The sequence below is a fragment of the Anopheles coluzzii genome, chromosome 2 (genome assembly GCF_943734685.1).
Source record: "Anopheles coluzzii chromosome 2, AcolN3, whole genome shotgun sequence".
NCBI classification, from domain to species: domain Eukaryota; kingdom Metazoa; phylum Arthropoda; class Insecta; order Diptera; family Culicidae; genus Anopheles; species Anopheles coluzzii.
The window spans coordinates 56,127,356-56,154,180 of NC_064670.1; the positions used below are offsets into that span (position 1 = coordinate 56,127,356).

At 39.8% G+C, this 26,825-nt stretch overlaps 2 protein-coding genes across 2 annotated transcripts in view; one reads left to right on the forward strand and one right to left on the reverse strand.

Annotated features, from left to right (window-relative positions):
• LOC120949711 (uncharacterized) overlaps positions 1–26,825 on the reverse strand; it is a 115,144-nt gene that overhangs the window by 43,269 nt on the left and 45,050 nt on the right. Inside the window, exon 5 of the mRNA XM_040367177.2 lies at positions 26,579–26,712. Within this exon, the coding sequence (XP_040223111.2) occupies positions 26,579–26,712 (134 nt within the window). The remainder of the gene's footprint in view (positions 1–26,578; positions 26,713–26,825) is intronic.
• Positions 13,249–22,360, forward strand: LOC120949712 (uncharacterized). The gene is made up of 2 exons (XM_040367179.2): positions 13,249–13,531; positions 21,452–22,360. Exons 1-2 carry the CDS (start codon positions 13,517–13,519, stop codon positions 22,040–22,042), a joined length of 606 nt encoding a protein of 201 aa, XP_040223113.1. The 5' UTR covers positions 13,249–13,516; the 3' UTR covers positions 22,043–22,360.

A 26,825-nucleotide genomic window follows, 5' to 3' on the forward strand; every position in this document is an offset into this window, starting at 1 on the left:
TGTCGAACGTCATAATGGCTGCACTAAATGCGAATAATATTTGATATAATCTTTTACGATTATCCGTCCTCTATAAATATGTTTATGGCTTTATAACAAGCGCATTGTGTCGTTTTTCTTTCCCGACACATGGTGGCAAACATCACTAGACAAAGAGGGTATATTAGAAAGATACAGGACAGGTTCAAATATTTTGCCTTTCTGAACTAAAAATAAGTTCTAGCTCTGATAAAGTATGTTATATCCTTGTACCATTATTGAAAGGAGGTTCTGTTCATTCTTTTACCTTTATTTGTAAAAAGTGTACCAGCTCAGAAGATGATCGGGTTTGATCGAAACTGAGCGTATTTAGACAAGAACTTGAAAAAGACGCGTCCAAAAATTGCTCAAAGACAAACAAGGTACGATCAAAGAAACGGCGCTGTAATTAAGTGGGTTTCATGTTTAATTAATCATGGTATTCTATTTTAATCAAATTTCAATTTTCCAACCATACTGATCCCGAAAATCGACGTCAATTTGGCGAACGATTGCCGTCGGTAGTATCGGAATGTGTGCGGACTACGTTTTCCATTTTTTTAAATATTTCTTTTATTTTACATCTGCTTACCTATTTTCACGTTGTTATGGGTGAGCGGCAATGTAGCGCGTCGCTTAAAAATGGAGGTCTCGCGTCTCGTGAAAACATTGAACGGTGAGAAAAAAAAAACAATCGCCCACCAACCAACATCGAGAAGGGACGTGCAGTAAATCGATCGAGAAAGTAATAAAGTTGATTTATGTGAAAAATCATAAATGTAATTGAAATGAACACCCAATTCTGTTCCACATGTACTATTGAAGTGAGATTTATGAGCGTTTTTCCAACCGAGAATATTGCAGTTCATTACAATTTCTCTTTTTTTGTAATGTCGTATCATTTTGTTCCATATCTACGTAAATATACGAATGAGCAATGAAGAAATTTAATAGACCTCCGGAGACATTAGGATTAAAAAGATTTACTGGTTTTAAAAGGACAGAGCAACGAATAGAGTGCTGTCGTTTAAATCTTGAAACAGTCGCTTAAAACTTGAATTAAATAATTATAGGATCTTTGTTAAGTGATCAATGATGTTGTTCTATCAATGATGTAAATTAAAATAAGAACATAAAAAAATACACATCATCTATGCGTAATATAACAAATTTAATAAGCAGCAAGTATAAATGCATAATTTTCATAGAGAAGATAAAACTATCAATATCAACCAGTTAAAAATGGGTTTTCTTGAAAACTGCTTGAGCAACCTCCATAACAATGTGAACCAAGCTGAGAACTAACCTCGCTAAGAACTAACCTACGATGCTACATGAAGATGAAAACTATTATGTGAAAAGTAGTATCTTGGGTCTGAGAATGTCTGTGTGTGGTGTGTGTGTGTGTGTGTGTGTGTGTGTGTGTGTGTGTGTGTGTGTGTGTGTGTGTGTATGTGTGTGTGTGTGTGTGTGTGTGTGTGTGTGGCGCTGGGTGGGTGAGTAACAAGAATTCTTCCAAAATAGTGTCACTTTGCAACGACCGCCTGCAAGTTCGTTTTATGTAAAAGTCGTCTGATGCGCAGAACAGAATGTTCGTTGGGGCAAAGTGGTTACTCTTTCGAGTGTCATAAAATGGAGCAAATTGATTTTTCGACACAAACCAACCGACTAAACGTTCTCAACCAAAACCGACGAAACTGTCGATGTGGGAACATATTATCTACTCGTAGATACTTTGTAGCAAAACCTCGGCACACCTTGCCGCAACCCAGTTATGGCTAAAGTTTCAACCTTATCCACCGACTGGAGACAAGGCTGACAATTTTTGCTGTGCGTTTGAAGCATTTAAAGCGGTTAGAAAATTTCAAGAACCGACTATACTTGATGCGACACAGAGCAAGGAAACTACTATGTGCATTCTCGAAAGAACTTCCTCTTCAGAGAACAGGATAATTAAATTGAGCACACCGAATGACAGTTATGAGTAGATATGCTTCATCGTTATAAAACTGCTTGTGTCATACAGACGCACATACACTAGTAGAAAGACATACAAATTGCTATAAAATGAAATCGTAAACGTAAATAATAGTCGAAAAGTCGAAAAGAACCCTTTTATACTTCACAATACAACAACTAATACAATGATTAAAATGAAATGATCTAATCTAAGTTCAGCAACCTCTTTAATTGAGATCTTTCTTGGAAGCATATTAAACAAGTGTATTATAACACAACAATCAGCTAGATTTTCAAAGTAAATGAAGATTTTTAGATAAGATTTGTCACGAAAACCCGGACTTATCGCACAAGGAACGTTTTAATGCAGCGGTTGGAAAACTTTCGAGCTGAAGGACCAAATATAGTAAATGATAAAGTGCCGCGGGCAAGGTGAAAACAGGTTGTTTTTTTTTGCACATAAAAAAAATAAATAATTTTCTTCTTCATTAGCACAACAACCGTTGTCGGTCAAGGCCTGCCTGTACCCACTAGTGAAGTGAGCTTGGCTTTCAGTGACTTATTGTTACCATAGCAGGATAGTCAGTCCTACGTATGGGAGCACGGTCTATTCGGGGCTTGAACCCATGACGGGCATGTTGTTAAGTCGTGAAAAGTTGACGACTGTACCACCAGACCGGCCCCAATAATTTTAAGAACAAAATAATTTTCTGAAGATATCAAGCCATGCGTTTGATGATAATGTTGGTTTTTTGTAATTATATCATAGAAGCAAGGTTCATATTTGGTAATTCCTATTATAAAACTCAGATTTTAAAGATTTATCAGTTCAGAATTAAAGGTGTGCTAAATGAACCAGAACCGTACGGTTCATTCAATTCACGTGAAAAAATGAATGAACCGGTTCACAAGAAAAGAACGTTATGGTTCTTTGGACATATCAAAATAAAAAAAAATAATGAAACTGAGTGCAAACATTCATGATCATTTTGAAATAATGAATAGAAAAAACCTTCCAACATTCGCAAATTTAGAGTAAAACAAGAAATGGCCGATTTTAAACTGTTTGTGTGAATTTATTGGTCATTTATTCATTTATTGGTAGTTCTACCGATTTTCAAATAGAGTACCGATTCACAGACTTTACATGTATTGCTGTTTGCAAAAGAACGAAAGAACCGTAATCACGTTAACGTTCACAGCAATGAACGTCTTGGTTCACTCACGTTCACTTAAAAGAACCGAAATGCCCACTTCTATTCAGAATCAGCAACAGAGTACGCAAAAGTGTGATCAGTTAAAACATCAAAGCAAGAGCAATATTGCATCTTACTGATCTCCTCCTCCCAAGCGCGTAATCGTCGTACTCCTTAAAACAACAATCTGGACATTTTTTTTAATTTAAACATCCGTTTGCGTTTTCAAATGCTCTTCTCATTGTCGTGTAGAAACAATGTTAGTGTTACATATGGGAAATTTGACCTAAAATTCGATCATAATGATTAGTCCGTCAATCCATGTTATGATAATCAAAGTTGGAAGATTTCGCCGGTATGAAATGATATATTAAAAGATGTCCAGTATTTTGTATACGAATATGTACTTCCCACTGGTCAAATTCAGACAATTCCTGTCGCCGTCCGCATTTGGCACGCGGACCGGACTTTGAGCCTATTGTCATCTTTCGCCTCGTTTGATTGATTTGTCATTCAATTGTTCCCCCTTTTTAAGACATTATTTTACTCCCAATATGAGAGTGGAGGCCAGACTCTAAATCTCCTTTGCTGCTTCTGTCCGCAATTGTAACTGGATTGATTTAAAAATGCATGAGATTTGGTGCGACTCATCGCCTTTGTTGCATCGAGTCGATATCTATGCACCATCCCGAACACTTAGGTCTAGAGAAACTCTACGGCTCGCTCAACCCCGTTCCAGTGCTGGTCGGTCTGACCCTATGTTCCGCATGTCGGCTGTCTTCAACACTGTCTCGGATTGCTTCGACTTCGACATCTCAACTCAGTGCTTCAAGGAACGTCTCCGGCTTTTGCCGTGGCCGCAGTGAATTGCGATGCAAATCTTGTTTTTGCTATGTTTTTTTTTTTTTTTTTGAACTGTTACATCTTAATTAGGCCATACGGCCCGTTGAAGATTAATAAATAATAATAATAATAATTTCATTGCCTTTTGCCTTTATGATGACAAAATTATACTCAGTTTGACAACATACAAATTTATTCATCGCAAAGCTATAACTAACAATTCATCAATACAATTACTGCACTGCTTGTATGGTCTGTTAGATAGGCCAGTAGCAATGTCGTTATAGCCGCCACAAAAGTAGGGTTGAATAACGTTCCCCCACGTTTTGTCTGCTCTGCTGTCCGAACCTCATGATGAACCACGACCGCAGAGTTTGTGGCTTTCGCTTTTACATTGCGGACGTGGCGTGCGTGCCATTCATATGGTCGTGGCGCGGTTGATTGTATAATTGTATCCCGTACGTTGTTCCCGAGCCGCAGACCGATGAGTGCACATTCCGTGGATGTATTTTCCACTGTGTTACCGATTCCCTCCCTTTTGGTTGTAGATGGACCTCCAAAAACCCTCATTTACTATGCAAGTGGTGCGTGTACGATACCATTGGGTCTTATGTGTGAATGCGGTATGCACTGTTCAATCCAACAAGTCCCGTTTCCACATAAACCCAAGCGCCACAATCGTTTACAATGGCGAAGTGTGGCAGTGCAAACGCTTCTAAAGTTTGCAAAATTTTGGTTTTAATTTAATTTTACTCCTGAAGATCGCCGGTTCTTCTTCGTCATTGTGAGGTTCAATTTGAATGTTATCTATCTTCACTTACTGTTTCATTTTGACCAGGGAAAGTTTTTATGCTACTGTACAAAACGGCTTGTACATGAAATCCATAATGACAGTCTTTGTGTTTAAGTAGCGCGCGAAGTTTTGCATGATCGATGCTACCATTAGTGAAAAGATAGTTGAGTAAAGACGCACATAACATACAGTTTTTTATCGTTCATTCAACATTAGGTCCACAACACAATGCAATGTACTTAGGTTTGGCTGTTCTAGAATTTTGATCACAATCCTATCGTGCTCAACAGGTCCCGCGGTACGATGAATACAATTTCGTGTGTATGTTATGGGCGTGTAGGGAAAATTTGTAGTGTTCTGGCAATACAACAGCTGTCAACTGGGCTCTGGCGGAAGGTTTTGCTTCGTGCTATCCGTTCCAAAACGCCCACCATATAGACATCAGATCGTTTGGCCATGCGGTAACAAATTTTTATTGCTCACTGCATTGGCAAGAGGAACTAAAAGGAAGCCAAACGAGAATGCTACAACCCTTCCATTCTTTTCTATGTACGCTTACGAAAAGCAGACAAAGACGACAACGGGTCTAAACGAGTTGGGCGCCAGGCGTTGCTTATGTGCCGACGGTCAGGCGCTTTGATTTATGGCATTTTCCTGATTAGGATTTTTTATGTCACACCTGCGGCTTTACCACGAGTTTGAGGTTGCTAGAGGTTGCGTTACATTATACCGTATCGTTCGTTTCGATTACGCTTTTGACCACCATTAGGATACGCGTACATGTGCTATGTTTGCTTTGATCGTTTACGCAACCTATTCCATGTAACGAATGATCAGTAAAGAAAAAAAAATCCATACGTTTTCGTATAGCTCTTAGCTCTTACTCCGTGAAGTGATTTTATGTGAATAACCTTTTATAACTGCAGTTAAAAATGTCTACAAAATATAATGTGGTGAAGATTAAATAATTATCCTTAAATATCAAAACTGAATAATAGAAGCTAAAATCATGTTTTTAGAAAATGGATACAACACAATCAATGTATCAAATAACCTTCATTCATTCTGTACCAGATTGACAAGGTCAATTTGTTGCATCCTTTGCACTTTGCAATATGCCGTCTTGTGCGTCATGTCATGCTTGCGTCGTGTATTGACGCCCATTAACCTAGTAGACGAACACACTATGTGCAGAAAAAACAACGAAAAACTGTCTGTCGATCGTATTAGTGGCACAATCTTTGAGCCATTGGACACGTTCCATCACTTGTCCCACATTCGGGATTGGTTTCGATCTGAACACATTGGCAGGAATACATTTCTCTTTATCTAACCCCTTGTTACCCATCGTGCATATTCTCCTCGTCAGCTTATCCAGTGATACTATGCCATCAGAGCGATTGCTTCGTAATTAAAAGCCACCCCTGGTGTATAAGCATTTGGGGCACCTATATCATATTTGCATGCATTGTGCAACTGATTTCGCTTTAGGTGCTTGTGCTAATGATACATAATTTATGAAAATGATAATGTTTTTCTATTATTAAATTTGATTTCAATGGATGTATTTATGAGCTTGCAGTGATTTTACTGTTGTTTTTAGAATATTCTCTTACTGACCACTTTCACAACACCGTAACTAATTATTGTTTACATTACATTGTGAACTGTTATGCAAGGGAGCATACGTCCCGAAGCTTTAATTATCCCACATTAAATAAAACAAACAATAAAGTACAACATGATTTAACATTTTGTTTTTAAAAAATTCCAAGCCTTCGTAGTGTAATTGCATTAATAAGTGTTGTACATGCGTCGTGTAAGAATGATTCCAATATTTATGGGCTATTAAATATCTTATACAGAATCGTTGTTCTGTTTCATATGAAATATGAATCGTTTAGTATATTTTATTTACTTAGTCGATTAGTATTATAATATATAATATCTTAATAATATATTAAGCACATTTAGTAGATTCTTATACTTCAAATATTTTGGCAATTTACTTAACTAACATCAAATGAACAGTTGTAATATGCTACAGCCAACTTGGCTTACAACATTACAAGCGTAGTAGATGTTGAAGTGGAAATAGTCTTCACCTTTAGAAGTCTAATACGGACGTCCCACGATGCGTAAACTTTGGCGTAAACTGGATTTCAGGCATACAACCCTATAATTTTTGACATGAAGTATACACTTTCCCATACAAATCAAGCCTCATGTGACGTCCGTATAATAAATTTAAGAAATGTTAGTCACCACTTCAGTTTTTATTCATTTTACAAAATCTTGTTTTTTCGCTGGATAGTCGGATATACACTTTTTGTACAATTTTCGTATTTTATTTGAACAGAGTTCCACCAGGGATTATGATCACATGCTATAGCCTTCAAGTGAGAATAATTATATTATGCAATAAGCTATCATAATCTTTCCAATCAGACTCTACTTAGTTTTCCTTTTCGGTGTTATGTATAATCTTCAATATTATTGGTTAATATGGTCCTGGGGCCTCAGATATAGCTAATATAGTAAATGTGCATTAAATTAGCTAATAATAGTACTTGTTCTTAGTATTATTTAGTTGAGATTTGATAAAAAATCGTTTAATCAATCGCTACATTGTCCTGAATTGTTCATTATCTTCTTTTCCATTTTTCAAATTACGGATATTAAGCATTTATTGGCATTTAAACATTTTTTAATCAAGGATATTAAGGATTTATTTTATGTGGAGCGATCCCATGGTACAGTCGTCAACTCGAACGACTCAATAACATGCTCGTCATGGGTTCAAGCCCAGAATGGACCGGATCTGGCTACGTGGTAATGAATTAAGTCTCGAAAGCCTGTATAGGCCGGCATGTCCGCGTAGGACGTTATAAATAGAAGAAGAAGAAGCATTTACTAAAATATGAATCAAGGATTAGTTGTTGAAGTTCATTTGTGAAGTTCTAATGCGTATTTATTAAAATGAACTTGAATTGTTTGAACTCTAATTTTCTAGTTGATATATTTTATTATCTATGGTTAATTATCTCAATGTGTTCATTTGCATGTTGAACACAAATGATTAGAACAGTACAGTACACAGTTAAATGTTGCCATATTAGCGTAAGTTTATTAGGTTGGGCATTCGAAACAAAAATTGTATTGCAGGGATCGTTGACAAAAGTACATTAACAGAAAATACACAGCAAAGTTCTTGCAATACTTATCGTGCGCTGGTTTAGATCCAGGGCTTAAAAAGGAAACGGTCAATCATTTTCTCCCAATCTTGCCATCCCAGGTTGTTTCATTCTGATTCAAGCAATTGAAATAGCAAACGTGACGTTGCCACTTTCTATCGTTATGCCTATGGACTACATTTTTGGTGTCATTTTTTGTTCGGCACGATTTATTGCTACTGTCCGTGCTGTTCTATCCCTGCATTTCTTGGAATCTAAGAAAGAAAAGAAATCCTAATCGCAGATGTTTTAGAAAGAGCGATAAAAATATTGACAGAACAAGTTGAACCCTTTCCTACACCATGGATAGGAATCACAATACAAACGATCGAACACGAATGTGTAACATATAGATGGATAGAGGAAAAAAGTCGAATAACTCTCAGAGCTTGCGATTGTTTGTACTTTCGGTCCAAATGCATTGAAAACGCACTGACCGGTTGGTTTCTATTGAGACTACTTTTAATTTTAAGGTATCATTTTTGAGAGATATGAATAACTTCCAATATCAAGTTAGAAGAATATATTGTGTAATATATTATTCCTTTTTCATGCAATGTTAATGTAGAATATATCATTAGAAAATGTCATTAAACCTATATCTAAAGTCCGCAGGCCACCAGTTTTACATATCCGATGTAGAGAATGAAGCAGAAAATCTTACAAAACAACTTGAATTATCACCATGATATTTGTATCGATGTATACATTTAGCCATCCAAGTGCTCCCGAGTTACGCGATTCTAGACTAACATGTACAACTCATTCGAAGAATTTTCAAATGCCGAATACATTAAATTTTTAGTTAAATCACTTAAAAGACATAAAATTGCAATGTTCAGCGTCCTTCGCATGGTATACATGGAATATATATGGAATGTATGGAATACAAATGAAATCGTAAAATGGAATACAAAACCAATTTACGTATACCGTTATGATTCAAATTACGGACATCCGACATGTTTTTATTAAATATCTTCATATCCAATCCGTGGTCATACCGCTTTTTATTTTTTAATAATTGCCATGATGTAGTAGAATAAATTAAAAATGTGTCTGACCCCTATTTGGCCCTGATGCCACAGTAAATACATATTTTCTGTCGGTCAGTTTGAAGTAGTGCATCGGTTTGAAGCAAAACTGCTAAGAATGCCTCTGGATGTGCATTCTTAGTAGTTTTGCTTCAAACCGATGCCAGTGTTATTTCTTCGAAAATTCATATTAATCGCGTCTACCTGAATTTCATCCAAACTCATATTTGATTCTGTCCAGAATTCGAAGCTTCTGTATCAAGTTTTAAATTACAGACAGCCGAAGTAAGCGGTAATAAATTTCATAAAAATATGTGTTTAAAAAGTGACAGAAAACAACGATATGTGAAGACATATGTGACAAATGCCTTAATGGCTGTGCGGGAAAGACCGTCAATTCGCATAGAACTGCTTCGGTTCTACGAGCAAATCAGAAACACAGCACTCAAACCTCGTTGTTTTTAAGACCGTCGTTCTGTCGGTCTAGGGGACTCCTACACTCAGAATTGATAGAACATAAAATAAGTTAAAAACAAAAAAAAAATTTAGCGTGAGTGTGAATTTGTAGAGAATATTTCGAAATTTCGTGGCTGTTCGGAATTCGAATCAAAATGTCTGCAATTTGAAACATGAGCTCGAAACTGTCCGGAGTATGATTGAAAATGTTGTTGTAATTTCATGATTTTTTGCAATGTGTCGAGTAAAACTATTGGAAATTTTAATTTTTTTTCTCATATGTAGAAGGCTTGAGTGTTTAATAAATTGAGTTATACAGAGGTTTGACGAATAATAGTTGAATTAGTAAGAAAATATTACATGCCAAAAATGTTCAAAGTGTCCGTTATTCGAAGAAACGGTGTAAAATATTGGCTACTTTCCTTTTAAATTGAAATTTTCGTTTTAGCAAATAATACCAGATACTGTTTCAAAAGTATTTCTATTAACGATCCGTACACATAAGCTAATAAATTCATGTTCAGATATAATATTATTTGACATATACTGGTGTCTAACGTGTTTGTCAGGCTATAGAAAAACTCAAGGATCAATAAATTGCTAATGGTGCTATGTATAGCTCCTGGACGGGAAATTCGCATTCCCGCATTTAAGTTCAAGTGTTATTGCTCTAGACTCATCCCATGATATCGATTGGCAGTGGACAATAACTGATGCAAAATCAGGTGAGTAGGTCAGCTAGAAGAATGGTCAAGGAAATCACATGCATAAATGTAGGCAGCATACAATTTACCGTCGTTTTTATTTATTTCACATGCACTTGCAGTCTCTTATTCAGGCAGGCGCTCACAATAATCGAACAAATATATTTGGGGACTAACGTTGCCGAAGAAGCAATGTTGCTAACTCTCCATATTTCAATATATTCCGTTTGGTCACAATCCGCTTGTCTGGCTGTGGTTGTATTCTCCCTATTTTTTTTCTTTTGTGTACATTGGTATATTGGATCGCTTGCCAAAACATATACTAAGCAAACTTTTTGCAACAATATAAATGTATCGATTCAGAAGCGATCACTTTCAGTATACGAAGAATGGTACCATAGAGGTTGGAACAGTATTTGAAATATATACTAATACATCGAATGCACTTTCCATCGTGCAGGTTTGGAATAAAATGCAACGCACGAATAAGTGTTGTACTAGCTTTGGCACATGGGAAAAACTTTTATATATATTTCAATCGTACTCAAGAAACGTGCATTACCCAACGGAGCATTAGTATACACGTAAAGAAAGACAACGAGCCTGCAGAGACGTAATAAGCGTGACCCATGTAGGCAAGCATTATGTTTTGAAACAATAGCAATTTTACCTATGCTTACGCTTGCTCACGTAACGCTGCTAATCGAACGGACTGATAAAGGGCATTTGAATAAAGGTACGGCAAAATTCTTTCGTCGTTTACTACCGCGTTTTGTTTCTACAATTTTCTCCCTGACTGGTCGTTTGTACGACCATTTTATAATGCTAATCAATATGTATTTTGCTGCTGCCGTTAAGCACTCACACCAGTGTCATATGAAAATGTCAAGAAACAGACGAGAAAAAGCCAGATCATACATTCGCATATCGTAAATGTCATACAAGCAGCCGCAGAAGTTTGTCAGTGGAGTATGTTGCAGTACGTTCAGCATGCACGTTTATCGGGCATCCGTGCCGAAGTAGTATGCACCGGAAAAGAGTGAACCAGATAAAACGAATGTGAACATGTGAACCTTTGTGCGAATGTGGAGCGCAGTTTGGCCAGTCTTGAAGCGACATGTACCGTACAAGATAGACAACATCCGGTTTTCCTTCCTGTCGAGACCGTCGCCAACGCCACCAACAACTAACGGCAGCGAATGAGCGGCGAAAGAGATGTGAAGAGATAAAAGACGCCATTTGACTGCACGGGTTGGTCGCCAAGACAAGAAAGACCCAACTTTAGCAAGTTGCTCCGCCGACTCCTCCAAGCTGCCTGCGGAAGCAGTTGCTATCGCATCCCTTCCGAAGCGCACGATTGCCTACAATTTGCCACGACAAAACAGACATGCACATGCACGCACACAAGTTCGTCAGTCCGTGCCTTTGCCCACATAGCGGAATGTCTCGCCACTCGAACAGACCTTGAACAGGAGCGGGCCAACGGAACTCCCATGTTGTCGCATATATTCATTATTATATTATGCACTTCCACTTCCCATAAACAACGGCGCTTACGTACTTGTGCAATCAACCGAAACCAAAGTCAGCAAACCAGGCCCGGCAGCATGGGTGGAAAAGTGATATCACTGCTTACGAGTCCTTAAAGCGGTCGGGAGGCGAGCGGTGGCTCGTACACCAGCAGTGGGTTGTTGTTATGTTGACCTCCTATGGCTCGGAGCCTGCCAACACTATGGTTTATAGGATATCGAGTGAGTGTTCGCTGTAGGAAGGGTTTGGATTTTTCTTCTCCCCAACTCGCCATGGTAAAGGCATCAGAAAACAGGACGGCTTCGGTCTTCGTTATGCACTTTTTATCATTATTTGAGCCCATGCGCTCCCACCAAATGACCCAATTCGTTGAAATGATGCAGCGACCCAGCGTGTCCCGCTGGAATATGGTTTTTAATGAGCAAAACGGTTTCGAGAAAAACAAACCCCACTCCATATCGGTTGGAGATCGGACCGTCAATTTGTCCCATTGCTCCCAACTCGGAATGTTGGTACGCTGGCCATTGCTTCGAGGATGTGTGTTTGTTGTGTAGCTTTTTTTCGGAGCCAACAAATTCACATGATGATTGCTTGATAGTTTGGATGAACTTTAGTCTCAACGGGTCAGACGCAACGAAAATGTGCAATGTGCCCTATATGAGTGGTGTTTTTTTTGTTATTTTTTCTATCTCCTTTGCTATTCAACGCTTTTTTGTTGCAAAAAGCGTTTTTCTTATTTTGACTCTTACTTTTGAACAAAATATTGATTCTGACGATTTATGTTACACGCGACGTATTTAAAAATTGACACAATATTGTTCATACAATAATCGTTCATTTCGTTCGTTTATGATTTATGAAAATTTTTGGGTACGAGCGAATTTATGCAACTTATTATAACATCATAAAAGGGTACTATTATTTGTCAACCACGATAATAAAGGTCAAGTTCAGCTTCTCTGGTTCATTCAACAGCTATTGCTAGAAAGCGCCTATAACGGTAAAAATGCTTTCGTTACTGCCCATCGGCGTTAGTAGATCGTACGACGGCACGCGCACTGCCGTCAATGCCTCCTATCGCACGAACTTCGCACAGTGCAGACGCTTAATATCCCAAGCACATTCGAAATTGTCCGACTACCAGCCTACGTAGCAAGCGTCACGTCGAACAAATTTGTCGCACCGATATGCGTTCACTTTCAGGGCTTTCGTCGTTGGGGAGTGGTAATCATCGCACGCACACGACGCAATCGAACCTGGCCGAATAAGTGAGTAATTTATTTCAATTTCACTCTACCGGGCGTACCATTTCGCCAGTTTCGTTCGAATTCATGCAGCAGGACTGCACTAAGCAAAACATTCCGTTTGCATCGCAATGGACTGCCATCATTTCTCCCACCCTCCACGCCCGTAAAGGTGTGCATATTCAAGGTACAAAAATCGCACCACTCGTTTATTTTCGATATAAAAGCAAATTGCTTCGAACGAATGTCAGTCATAGTCGGTGCAGGGGTTTTTCGGGTCGATTGACGGACACCTCTCGATCGCGTTGTCAGTGTCGTTTGCGTGTTACCACGTGTGTTTGTTCTGCGTAGGTGCGCGTACGTTTGTACAGACTCTCACACACCCATTGGAGTGTGCTTAGGCGAGAGGATCCGGACGAAAAAGACGTGCGATATTTGCAAAATTGTTGCGCATTTAGCTAAAAACCATCCGTCAGTAACAATAAAACAAGTGAAAAACAATAATCATGAAATCCTTGCTGGTAAGTTTTGTTTTGTGATGTTTGCTTCCGGGTTGCCTTTATTCTCTGCTTTCCCGTTCTGTTTTGTACTGTGACCACGTCGTTGTGTGCAAGGGATTTGATTTTCGCGAGCCATGAAATACTGGCCCCGATTTGCGTACTCTGATCTCGTACCGCTTTCGTTTCACTTCTTTCATGACTTAATCTCCATTTTCGGTGGATTCAGCATGCAGAACGTTGTGTGGAGTAATTCCGTACCTCTCGTTTGTTGGCAAAAATGCGCTGCAACAGCACGGAAACGGTAGCACACGCAAAAAGCATACGCTAAAACCAACGACAACAAAACGCTCCAACAAACACGGCAACCGAGAAACCAAAACATAGCATTAATAAATTAGACTGACCATAAGTGAAAAATTGACGAACCGAGCTCTGGATCCATCCTGATGCTGCAGGGCATTGCGTTCGGGTGCGGTCAGGGTGGTCATTTTATTATTTTGTTTGTGTGAAACTTGCTGCTGGCGTTGTGTGTGCTTTCACAACGCGTTTTTGCGAGCAATCGGGTGATGTGTGCTGCGATATTTCCAGTATGTTTTTTCACTAGACAATGCCCGAAAGACTCAAAACATGACCTTTTTTGTAAGGTTTTTGGGTTTAAATATCATGAGTGAGGAGAACAAAACAAAAATCGAAACCGGGTGTTATCACTGCTATTCGATAAACTTCTTGCGATCAGCAATCTTTAAAAAAAAAATCATTGAAAATGAACGGACAGACGGACCCTTCTGAAAGCGATAAAAATCACTGGTACGACTAATCATATTCACTGCCAGGGCGGACATGGACACTTTTTTACACACCATGAAATTTTATGACCCAAAAGGATTATTTTTTCGCGAAATAAAATTAATCGCAATTTTATATAGCACACAGCACCGGACGCAACATGAAGTTCTGGATAAAAATCGTGCTCAATCATGCTGAAACGTATTTGATGACGGTAATGTCAATTAAATAAATGGTTGTAAAACTAGATTGAAATGATCAAATCAGGCATATTTTCTACGAGAACCTACGAGAACTGTTCCGCATCTCTTTTCATTCATTCTTTCAAGGCTATAAACAAGTATTTCCAGCACAAATAGCCAACGTGCGGCATTTGGGGAGGCTGTGGGTAGAGTTGAAATATGGGTAAAGCCTTGCACTTTATTTAATAAAACACCGCAATTTATCTACATTTCACCTGCCATACAAATGGTAAACACCACTCGCTCGGCTGTATGCATACAACCGCAAACGAGTAAATAAACAAACAAGCAAGCTACCGTGCAAGGAAATAACAAATTCGAAACCAAAGCTAGAAAAACAATCAACAAACGATAGCACGGAATCAATTTCTAATTCTGTTTGCTTCGTTCGATCCTCTCCCGACGACGCGTCGAAGAATCGTCAGCAAACGCTCACGGTGTTTGGTCATTTAGAGCGTGGTTCCAAATTTCCCCACACATCCCTCGCTACCTCTCAAGTGTGTGCCAAAAAAACCACGCACATCCGGGAAGCTCGTGTTTATCGAAAAACATCATCACAGCAACATGATACTCCTGCCTCAGTTCAGATCAAATTCGTGCGGCAAAAAGGATATTGGGATGATGCGTTTTGATGAGAAATCGTACGGCCGGCGATAGGGAGCGAACATCACATGCACACGTACACACAAGCGCACACGCCGGAAAGCAGAACGTGTTGGTAGTATTTGTCAGACGCTGGACGACAGTGTGATCCAATCCACAGAAATGGAAATCGCTTCGGAAAAGCGCACCCAGCCAATATGGTTCGGGGGGGTTGGGTAATCGTTTAAATCGGATCATTTTCATATAGATGAGTAACGGGCTGTCGCCGCTGACGTCATCGTCATTTGCGGTTGTATGCATCGAGTGTGATGGGCACGGACTGCCTGCGGACACGGTGATTGATGTACCAACCTCCGGTTGATCCTTGGTCGATGAGCTTCGACGGTGGCCACATTTTCATCACACATCGGCGCCTCTGCCGAAGGGAGCGCACAGTATGCACGCCATAGTCAATGCTTTTAGTATGTAAATATTATTGCCATGATTTGTGAATAAAATGCACATACCAGTGGTTCGAGCAGCACCGCTCGGTGCTAGTAGACAGCGCTTTGCTTGTTTGGCAGCATGTTTTTGGCCAAAGTTTATTCGCATCGCGCGCCAAATTGGCACAAAAAGCAGTATCTAAAATCCGCCGCCTAGTACGAAATGTCAGTAGTGCCGCTCTGCGTAGAAACGGATCATTATAAGAGAAGCGAAGAGAGTTTTCCGGTTCCTTGTCGCAGTTTGTCCATTACTTATCGATTCTAAAGTCATTTCTAATGGTATATAAGTAGAACGGTTACCACCACAACCATCACCGAAAACTGGATTCCTTCAACTGTCAAACACCACCCAATGCGACAGTTTTTAAGCTTCGTCGTGCCTTTGAAAAACGAAAAACATTCTCTGTCGTAAGAAGGCTTCGAGATGAATAAATCATGCAATCGGAAATCCATTTGTGGTTCCGCCAAAGCGTATGTTTTATATGAATCTTCACAAAACTGACGCTGTTTCCCCACCGAAATCGTAGTTCCATTTTTTTTTTGTTTAAATTGATAGAGCCTTGAATTAAAGTTGGATTCTATATTACATTTCTTTCAGCAAATGTCTAACTGCAAACAGGAAGTTTTTTTGTTCAAATGCACACAAATATTTGAATTTCATTCATCAGTTTGTTGGATAGCTTGGAAGCTAATGGCTCTGCACCGAGGTATCTGACGGCTAGTTCTAACATGAATGATTCATCCCACACGAGTCGCGCTTAAAATGATGCACATAGTAATTACGTTTCAAACGTGTTTCGATAATTGAGTGCCCGAATAGATGATGAACTCATCACTGCCTGCACTTTATCGATGCGATAATCACTTTACATCATGGTGATTGCAGTGCACATCATTAGTAATACGCAGCAAAGTACATTTCATTACCGCAGAAACAACCCGAACAATCGAATGCGGTGATATCAACTACTACTTTTTCGCGCGCTTCCGTTTGACTCATCATCTTTTGATTGCAGCCGCAATCAGTGTAGAGCGCAAAAGAAGGCACCATCTTTTAGGGGAGGCAAATGGATGAAAAAATATGACAAACAAACGAACTGTAAGTTTACTTTCATTCTTGGTGCAATCTAGCCCGTGGCAAAGATCATGGTCCCTTTTTTTCATAGTATGAAAAGTTTTCGCCGTTGAAAAAATCTTTGTCATCGTTTGACTCTGGTGACATTTTGCATTCCTGTGTTTGTGGATGTGTCTAAAAAAATGGTCATCTAAGCACATTTTGATATCGATGCGTTACCTCGCACTCTCCGTCGCAGGGTTGAAGTGCTTTTTTCAATCATCATTAAATGTAGCTCAGCAAAACTTGATTAAATCGATCGACCCGATACAAAGGGTCGCCTCGTGTCATCTTGTTTTAGTATAACGATTGCAATACCCGTTTGGCAGTGGTGCTCATGATAGAAGGAGACAGATCCTAAGTCAACACCAGGTTTGGTAGGTGATTTCGGCAGCCTGTAACATCGCTATTTCCGGTACAGACGCCCAAGTGTTAAGGTGAACCATAAAAATGTGACAACATAGCATGAAACCAAAACAGAACAGCCACCGTAACAGTATCATACGAACACACGCCGCCCGACACCTAGCCCGATCAGTGTAGATCGAGCGCACATTGTGTAGGCAGGGTGGTAGGAAGCGAACGTGTCCAATGTTTGTCACCGACAGTGGCGGAAGGACAATTATAAGCACACGGCTCGGTGACCAATTCAACCAACCGTGACCAAAACGACGGGTGGTTGGTCAGGCCTGAGATGTCATTAAAATTTCACGCCTTCACACATTTTGACCAGGGCCGGACCGGTTCCAGCACTTTTCTGCCAATTTCGGGGAAAAACTACAAACGGAGAATTTGCGGAAAAGCAGAAAACAGCAAGAGCGCACAATGCAATAGACCGGACGAAAGTGACATGATTGTGGTCAGTTCGTTCCACACCACTTGAATGCTGCTGAAACCGATGGAAGATTGTATAAATAAAACGGTTGAACGCGTGGCGATTATTTTAGCTGTTTCCGTTTTGAGACTCAACCGACGGTCATGGAATGTGTAAAGACAGGCTCAATTTTCATCAACCACCGGATGCTGTGTGTTCGGGTCAAAAGGAATCAATGGCACAATTTAAGCCAAGCGGTTCATTCGGCTTGTAGCATAACAACGTTTGAGAATACAGAGCAAAGTCAAACTTTCAAGGAGTATTCACACCATCGTCTAATAGGACGCGAAACAAACCAACGCGTGTGGAAAGAAAAAAAAAACAGTCCTGTCATGTATGAAAGCCAGGTGAAGGTGTCGGGCATGTTTACTTAATTTTCATTTCACCCATACCGCTGCTTATTGCATCGGTTAAGTTTCGCCAAAAGAGTACTCCACACAGTTTAATTGTTATTGGTGCTCCCGAGTTCCCGGAGTACTCTTTACTTTAGCGAAGCACTCGGACGTGGTCCGGGAGTATTAAATTTCCCTTTCACTCTCTTTGCTCGGTTACTAGCCAGAAAGTAGCTTCTCGCACAGTATTGAAGGCTAACAGTATTCGCCTCACGGGAAGACAGTATGCCGTTTGTCTTGCTAGGGGGCCTATGGCACTTGAGCCTGTTTGTCTTCGTGGCGGTGACTCGATTTTATTCCTGCTCGTTCACACTGAAAGACACCCATTTCGCGGTGATATGGCACGGGTAATAAATTTCATTTTGGAAAACCATTTTTCCCACCATTCAAGTTTGCCCCACTAAAGCTGTCGTTCTCGCTTGCGCCCGCTGATTGTTGCCATGGAGGATGAGGCAGGTTAAAGCAAAACCGCTATGGAAAAGGTGCAAGCCAATCAATTGGACCTACCGGGCGGATTAAAGCGCCCGTGCCGGAAACTCCGAAGACGAAGGCTCCACGCTGCTCCGTCTAGTTCTTGCTTGCCTCCGATCAATCCTGCCGGAAAGAAACCCATTTTTCTTATCCACCGACATTTAAATAAATATCGACGTACAACAGAGCGTGCGATTTACCGGTAGGACCAAGGGTGAGCAATGGTTGGAAAAACGATCACGAAAAAATTTGCACCGAGGGCGGATGCAAACTTCCGGTGATTTTTCTTGTCGCCATCCGTCGCTGGAAGAAGGAAGACCATTTCTTCCCCACCTCCATGGGATTTTGCATTATCTGGCCGTCTGTTTATTTTTTTCTTTATTTTTTGCACGCTACAAATAAAACCACCGCCAAAAGCGACCGTTTTCCAGAAAGCTTTTTGCGCACCGGAACGAGATTCCCATTGGCCTTTCGTTCCATTCCGTCCCCAGGGGACCCATCATTGCAATTGAAGGGATTGATGTTCCCCGAACTGTTTCCAGATTGTTCTATGAATTTTATTTTTACTCCAGTCGGTGCCTCATTCAGCGGAAGGGTCTTAGCTTCTTATCCCAAAAGTCACTCGATTGAAAGTGACAATTTTGTTACATTTACTGATTAGTCGCAGCAACAGAGGGTGTTAGCAAACAAATAATGGTTTGAGCTTTCAAATCGGACAAAGCGTTGTTGTTTTGGTTTAGGAGGAAACCCGCTTGTACTAGGAATTTTGATCGATAAACGTATTTTATGCTTCATCGTTTCTATTTGCAATACAGCATTATGGTTTATAGATTCATTCTTTTAAGAAATAGCAGTATTTGTGTCCGGGATTGTACGTTACTTTTTTTCTAATTTATGATGGTTAAGATGAGATAAACATAAAGAAGGAGTTTCTTTTTTAATTAGCTACTATCAATATTAAGCTGACAAGAGTGTAAAAGTTGGTTAAAAATGATTCCGTTCATCATTCTGTTACATCAACACTAAAATACAAATAAAACACACAAAACTGTCCTACATACCGACTTTATAAAACTATTTCCATGTAATGTTTATACATTAAATGTATACATTATATACATGATATATTATATGAAATATAAGAAATATAATATAACATACTATAATTTCTTCTTCTTCTTCTTCTTTGGCTCAACAACCGTTGCCGGTCAAGGCCTGCCTGTATCACTTATGGGCTTGGCTTTCAGTGACTAATTGATTTCCCCCCATAGCAGGATAGTCAGTCCTACGTATGGCGGCACGGTCTATTTGGGGATTGAACCCATGACGGGCATGTTGTTAAATCGTACGAGTTGACGACTGTACTACGAGACCGGCTTATATAATATATACTATAATATAATATAACATAATAAATTATAATATAATATAATACAATACAATATATTAAACTTAAATATAATAAAACATAGTATAATAAAATATGATATAATTAATTTAATATGTTATATCATATTATATTATATTATGTGTTATTTTTATTAAATTGTATTTTATATTGTTATATTATACTCCATTCTATTATATTATATTATTGTATAAAATTATGTTTCAATTTATTATATCATATTATTATAGTACAAAATTATGTTACAATATTACATATATGTTATTATTATATTATACTATAAAACTCATTCACAGTTTTAGAAAAATAATTTTAATGTTAAACTTTACGAAGCACATTTAGCCTTTTCATCAGATTTGTTAAACAATGTGTACACAATTTTCTGGTTAAGGGGTATGTTGTACGTCTGAACAAGGAACGAATGAATTAATCTGACACGTTGACGGAACCATAACGAACGTTACGTAATATTTGAAACACCTCAATTCCCAATACAAAAAAAAATCATCTATTCGCGCACCTTGCATTCACAGTGGTTGGACAGAGTTGCAATAATGCACAACGATTTTACAATGCGTTTTTGTGCTACGTAAACCCCAACCGTGCGGTCAGTGTGAAAAGAGCGGGAAGTGAAAACAAACCAAACAAGGTCCATCCGGCCCTCCGATGGTCCGATGGCGAAATGCATTTGACGCATCGTGTTACGCGTTTGTTGTGTGCGCTGTGCATTAATTGGGTGTGCTTATCGATGCCACGCAGCGTCGACGACGATGCGATCGTGTCTGATGATAGGACCAGTGGCTTTACCATACCATAACACCTACGCTCTTTTCCAAGGGAATACTGCCACGGATGACAATAAGCCGTCATACGATGCGCCGATGGTAGTGGAAAGCTTTCCATGGTTTCCGTACAGCAACGATGCCGTGTTCAATTCGCTAAAATCAAAAACTAGTCGCCCATCTCTTCATCCGACAACAAACAACAACGCAAAAATGTCAATGACATTATTCACGACGGAAATTTTCAGCCTTCCACGTAATACCATTTTTGGAACGAGCTCGGAAAGGTGGTATATAAACCGATACAAACTCCGCTTCCGCTTCCTGGACCACAAACAGGGTTGGGTCTCCGATCATGCACAACCTCACTGTCCGAACCAAAACTGACAGGTGTTTTAATGTATGGGAGTGTGTATAAAATAAGTAAGCATTTTGTGCATCCTTGGTCGAAAGTTTTGAGGAAATGGGAAAAATAAAATAAAATAAATTAAAGTAACTTTAAACTAGAGAGAGAACGACAGAAACTACCTAACGCACCTCTCACCAGCGCTGAGTGATTTGTTGAACCATAAAAAGAAATAGATCCGTTTATGTAGCAATAAAAATAATAATTGCAAATATTGATCAAAATAAGTTTGACGAAAAGCTATAAATACATGTTTCAAATGCATCTTTATTAAGTTAAGGCCAGTATACAGCTGTAGATAATCTTCACTAAAATAGATTCTTACTACCAGCGATACGTAATGATTAATTGATGTATGTTCATATTTATTTCTCGTTCCAGATTCTCTTTGCCTGTATTGTTTGTGCATTAGCTCGACCTGAACCAGAGCCCCCGAGAGCACGCATTGTCGTGCCTGCGAAGCAACAGCAATTGCCGCAGTACGAATATGGCGCACCGAAACCAGAATACGGTCCACCAGCAGAAGAATATGGTCCACCACCGCCCACGGTATATGGTCCACCGGCCCGTGAATATGGCCCGCCACCGAAACTGATCACCAAGAATGTGTACGTGCACGTTCCACCGGAGGAACCGACCGAGATTGTCAAAAGTCCCGTACTGGAAGCTCCCATTCCCAAAAAGCATTACAAAATTATCTTCATTAAGGCGCCGGCTCCACCAGCCCCGATCAAGCAGGTGATTCCACCACAGCCACAGGACGAACATAAGACCCTCGTCTACGTGCTGGTTAAGAAACCGGAGGATCCCGCACCATTGGAAATTCCAGTGCCAGAAACTACCGAGCCCAACAAACCGGAGGTGTACTTCATCAAGTACAAGGAGGGCGAAAAGGAGCCACACAAACAGTACGGCCCACCAGCTCCTGCCTATGGACCGCCGTCTGGGCCGGCCCGGTATCAACAATTCTGAGCACCTCAAAAACTAGACAATTCCCAAGTGCTCTGGAAGTCGCAGTCGAAAGAAAAAGATTTTCCAAGTTGTTATTGCTTAGTAGTAGTAATTGTTGTTGTATGTTAAGTTTTTAAAAGTTTGCATACGGTGCTGTTGTTTCATCCGATTGAAAAGACATTCCATCAGTCATTGATCCCCATGAGCAGTCGTAAGGGTGTTGCCATGTGATGTACCGAAGCATAAGGTTCCTTCTTTTTTCTTAAGCAAAGGGATGGAACTCTTGGACAAGAATGTGAAGGATTCAGTGAATGAAATAAATATCCTATCTCTCCATAACTCAATGTATATTCCGTCTTACACAGTTTGATGACACTTCCTACGCTTCCGTTGCCTTGTACGATACCACCCACCACCTGTAGATATTTGTGTTAATGTTGAACATGCACCTCAAGGAACGTTAACCAACAAGGGTCATTTTATTTGCGTTCTCCTATGTTGAATCGTGTCCATCCGTTCCCTTTGATTCCAACTAACGGTAGTAGACATGCCTCTTTCTAATTCAGCTGCACAATCAAGGCGACAGTTTGTTCACAGCTCAGAATCAGTTCTTAAATACAAAAACACCGTAATGGAGAAGAACTTATAGGTAAATATTAATGTTCCATCTATTTGAAATATCGTCTCATGATGGTTGTCATGTGTAAAGTATCTCCACGCCTGTACAAGCTGAACGGCATACCCTTGCGCAAAGCTTGCGTATTTTAGGATTATGAGTATGAGATTTCTACAACGAAAACTGAACGCAAGAAATAAAGAATATTCCCAGTTGAAACAATGAACGATGAAACAAACAAAAAATAAAAAAAGAACATCATAAGGACATGCACAAACAAGCGTTAGAGTGTATGTGCTAGGAAATTGAATTAGAAAACAATTTGTGCAGTACAAATAAAACAGAGTAGAATTTTACTGCTTCGAGATTTTGTCCACAGCTTTCGAATTCACTTATAGTGCGTTAAATGACTTTGGGACAATCTGTTCAGCTTTGTTATCTTGTGTACAGTTGATGCGAAAGGAAAAAAAAATAAACGACCGAAAGCAAACCCAGCTAACCGAAAAAAGCGTGTATGTAAAAGAAAACACGCGCGTTGAATAGTAAAAGTGTACGGCGTAAATTGACGAAGGAAGGTTATATTTACTTTTGTCCCTTCGATCCCTACACTCATAGAATCGACAGGAACGTGTTTCGCAACTGGATGGAATATTTGATTTTAAGAAAATGCAGGTACTATATAAACATCATTCGAAGATTAAACATGATTGTATTTCTGCACTCGACCGAATCGATAAACTCAAAACTAGAAAGCAGAGCAAACTGGAAGGAGCAAAATTTAATTTGAGAAATAATTGTATTGGCATGCTTGCACGTTTGACGTTTGACGTTTAACGTAAAAGTCGCTTTCGCATATCGCTCAGTATATTTTCTTGAAAATCGCGCAATAATCACAATATTTTAGAACACCGTTCGTATATCGTGCATTAGTGCGTTTATCTCTGTGACCCAAAAACTCGCGCATATTTCGCATTTCGGATCGCGTCGGAGTTCACGCGTCCTGACCGCCATCGCTCTTGTTGCTGCAACGACAACCTGCACCGTTTCCCGTAGAATGGCCCGTATTTGCAACGCCTGCACTATGGAAATTGCGGAGGCATCTATCAGCTGCTGCCTGTGCGACTCTCCATTTCATCAGCGCTGCACTTCGGTTCCCGCTGATCTGTTCCTGCGCATTTCGGAATATAAACAATTACACTGGTGCTGTATTGGCTGCAACAACGTCTTCATGAATCCGCGCACCAAGTTCGTAAAAGACGCAGCCATGCAATCTGGATTCCAGGCGGCAATAACGACAGTAGCCGAAAGCATCAAAACCGTTATGGAGCCATTGACTAACGAAATTAAAACTGGGTTTGCACGGATGAGCCAACTTGACCTAAAAACTCCACGTAGCAGTCACCCTCCCGCAAAAATTCGTCGCATAAATCCATCCAAACGTTTGTTTTCCGATGTCATTAAGGACAATCACGCATTGTTTACATTCGGTGCTACGAGCAATCAAAGAAATAGCCAAAACAACAATACGAAGCGAATTGACGATGTTCAACGCAAAACTCATGCACCACCTGTGATAACTGGCACAAAAAAGGATATAGCAGCTTTTCCTATCAAAATAGTTCCCGCTCATTCCGCGGTGCAAAAATGCGCGTTGTATATTTCCCGGCTCTCTCCCGATACAACCAGTGACCAAATTGTACAAATGGTCAAACAAGCTTTATCCATTGACGATGCTACAGCATACTGTCTTATTCGCCAGGGTACAAATACGGCTACACTCTCATTCCTGTCGTTTAAAGTGTTAGTGCCTTTATCACTACGTGACAAGGCTCTTTCCCCTGACACCTGGCCTCTTGGCCTATCAGTACGTGAATTTATTGACTACCGAACTCAACAGCCGAGTGCAAATTTTCGTATACAACCGCCAATGGGTCTCTCCACCCCTACAACTTTGCCTACGGTGCTAAATATTCGCTCACCGCCACTGCTGGATCACACAATTTTATCGGCACACACTCCACGCACATCACCAACACCGCAAACCCACTAATATTCACCGGTATTCAGTCCACGCACATCGCGCACACTTACAACCACACAAATCATCCTGACACGTCTCAAGAAACGAAGAACACCGGCGCTGAAACAACGTTAGTAAATAATAATTGCACTTACCAGACGATTGTTTTTCCTACAACAAACAACATTTTTTCCACTGAGGCAGTGCTTGACGAAAGGCGCACGCAACTTAATGATCGTGAAACCAAAACAAACCATCGCCAAAGAACGGACACTACACTCACACAATCGCACGGCTATCATGTCAATCCTACAGGGGTCGCCTGCCGTAATAATACTGACGAATTATTGTTCCTGTACCAAAACGTTAGAGGATTGAAATCTAAATGCAATCAAGTATTTGACTATGTTTCTACAACCCACTATGACGTTATTATCCTGACTGAAACATGGTTGGATTCAACGATTGATTCCTCGGAATTGTTCCCGGATAATTATACAGTGTATAGAACAGACCGCAGCACCAAAAATAGTAAAAAATCAACCGGTGGCGGGGTTCTTATTGCCGTTGCTTCACACCTACGTACAATACTTTGTCCTACACAGGATACCGTTGAGCAACTCTGGGTAAGAGTTTATGGTAATAAACGTACTTTTATCACGGGTGTAGTGTACATTCCTCCAGATTTAGTAAACAACACTACTACCATGCAAACTATCTGCTCCACCATAGATAATATTGCTTGTGCAACCACCGATACGTTTCTCCTATTCGGGGACTTTAACTTCCCCAATCTTTCCTGGAACACCGATGATTCTAACGTTCCTGCACTGCGAATCAATTATGAGAATTCACGAATTACGGACAACTGCCGCTCTTTGCTTGACTGCATCTATAGTAATGGGCTTTCTCAGATCAACTTTATACCTAATGCATCGGATAACATTCTCGATCTCATAATTGTCTCTGACGAGATCCTACATTATTGTGCCCCACTGGTGGTGTCACCCTTCCCTATGGTTGCCGTTGATGTTCATCATCCTCCTGTTGAACTACACTTAACTGGTGCTGGCAATACAGCTCGTTCCTGGCGTTCTACCGCACCAAACCGTTTAATATCTTTTAATATTGCTTACTTATCCAGTTGTTGTACAAAGCTTAACCGATTAACGGAGACCCGATAGTAAAAATAGACGTAACAATAGGAAGAGAAACATGATTGTCCGTTGATGGGATTGGACACCGAATGTTCCCGCAGCATGTTCATCTCTGGATCCGATCAGATAATATTTGCTTTATCGTTCAACGCCGTATTGGTTAACTCAATGATAATTGAGATTTTGTTGGTTAGATTGTTGCCTTCAACCCAACAACGTTTATTATATTTACTTATGTACATATCACCTCTTTTGTGAATTAATATGCTTACTCCAGAAGATACAAAATGTTTAATTTAAAACATTCATACATGAAGATATTTACAAATGTATATCATATGTCTTTTTTTCTAATCAAACGTGCTCATTTATGTTGGAATATGTTGGTCGATAGTACAACTGACATAAACTCTTTTTACTCGTGTGTGATCGGTGGTCTCTCTAATATTTAATTTTTTCATTGGGTTTTTGTTTTTTTTTGTCAAGTTCTGGCTGTACTACTAATGGGCTTGACTATCAATGACTTATTGATTACCCATAGCAGGATATTTCGTCCTGAGTAGGAAAGGGCAGGATCAATATGGAGCTTGAACCCATGACTAGCACGTTGTTAACTGTACCACGGAGCGGACCCTCTATATTAAAATAAGGTAATTGAAATATTAACCACTGCCTAAAAACCTGTGTTTATATTTTGTAAGAAATTTATTCAATCATGAATGTAAGAGAAACTTAGAAATGACTCGTGATTGTATAGAACTTACCGTCATACTGTTCAGTAGAAACGTTATCGTGGCCCCAGGCTTCGACGGTGGTGTAGAACAGTTAGCTCGTAGAATATCGCCCGGATCGTATTTGGTGTGTTCCGTCCATAGGGTTGGTGGAGAATGAGGTAGTTCTGGAATGAGGCGTCCCACGATACCAAACATAAATAAACGTCAAAACTAGTAAAAAAAAAACCCTGTACAACGATGGCGCAGAAAATGAATGAAAGAACGCTGTATCCCTTAG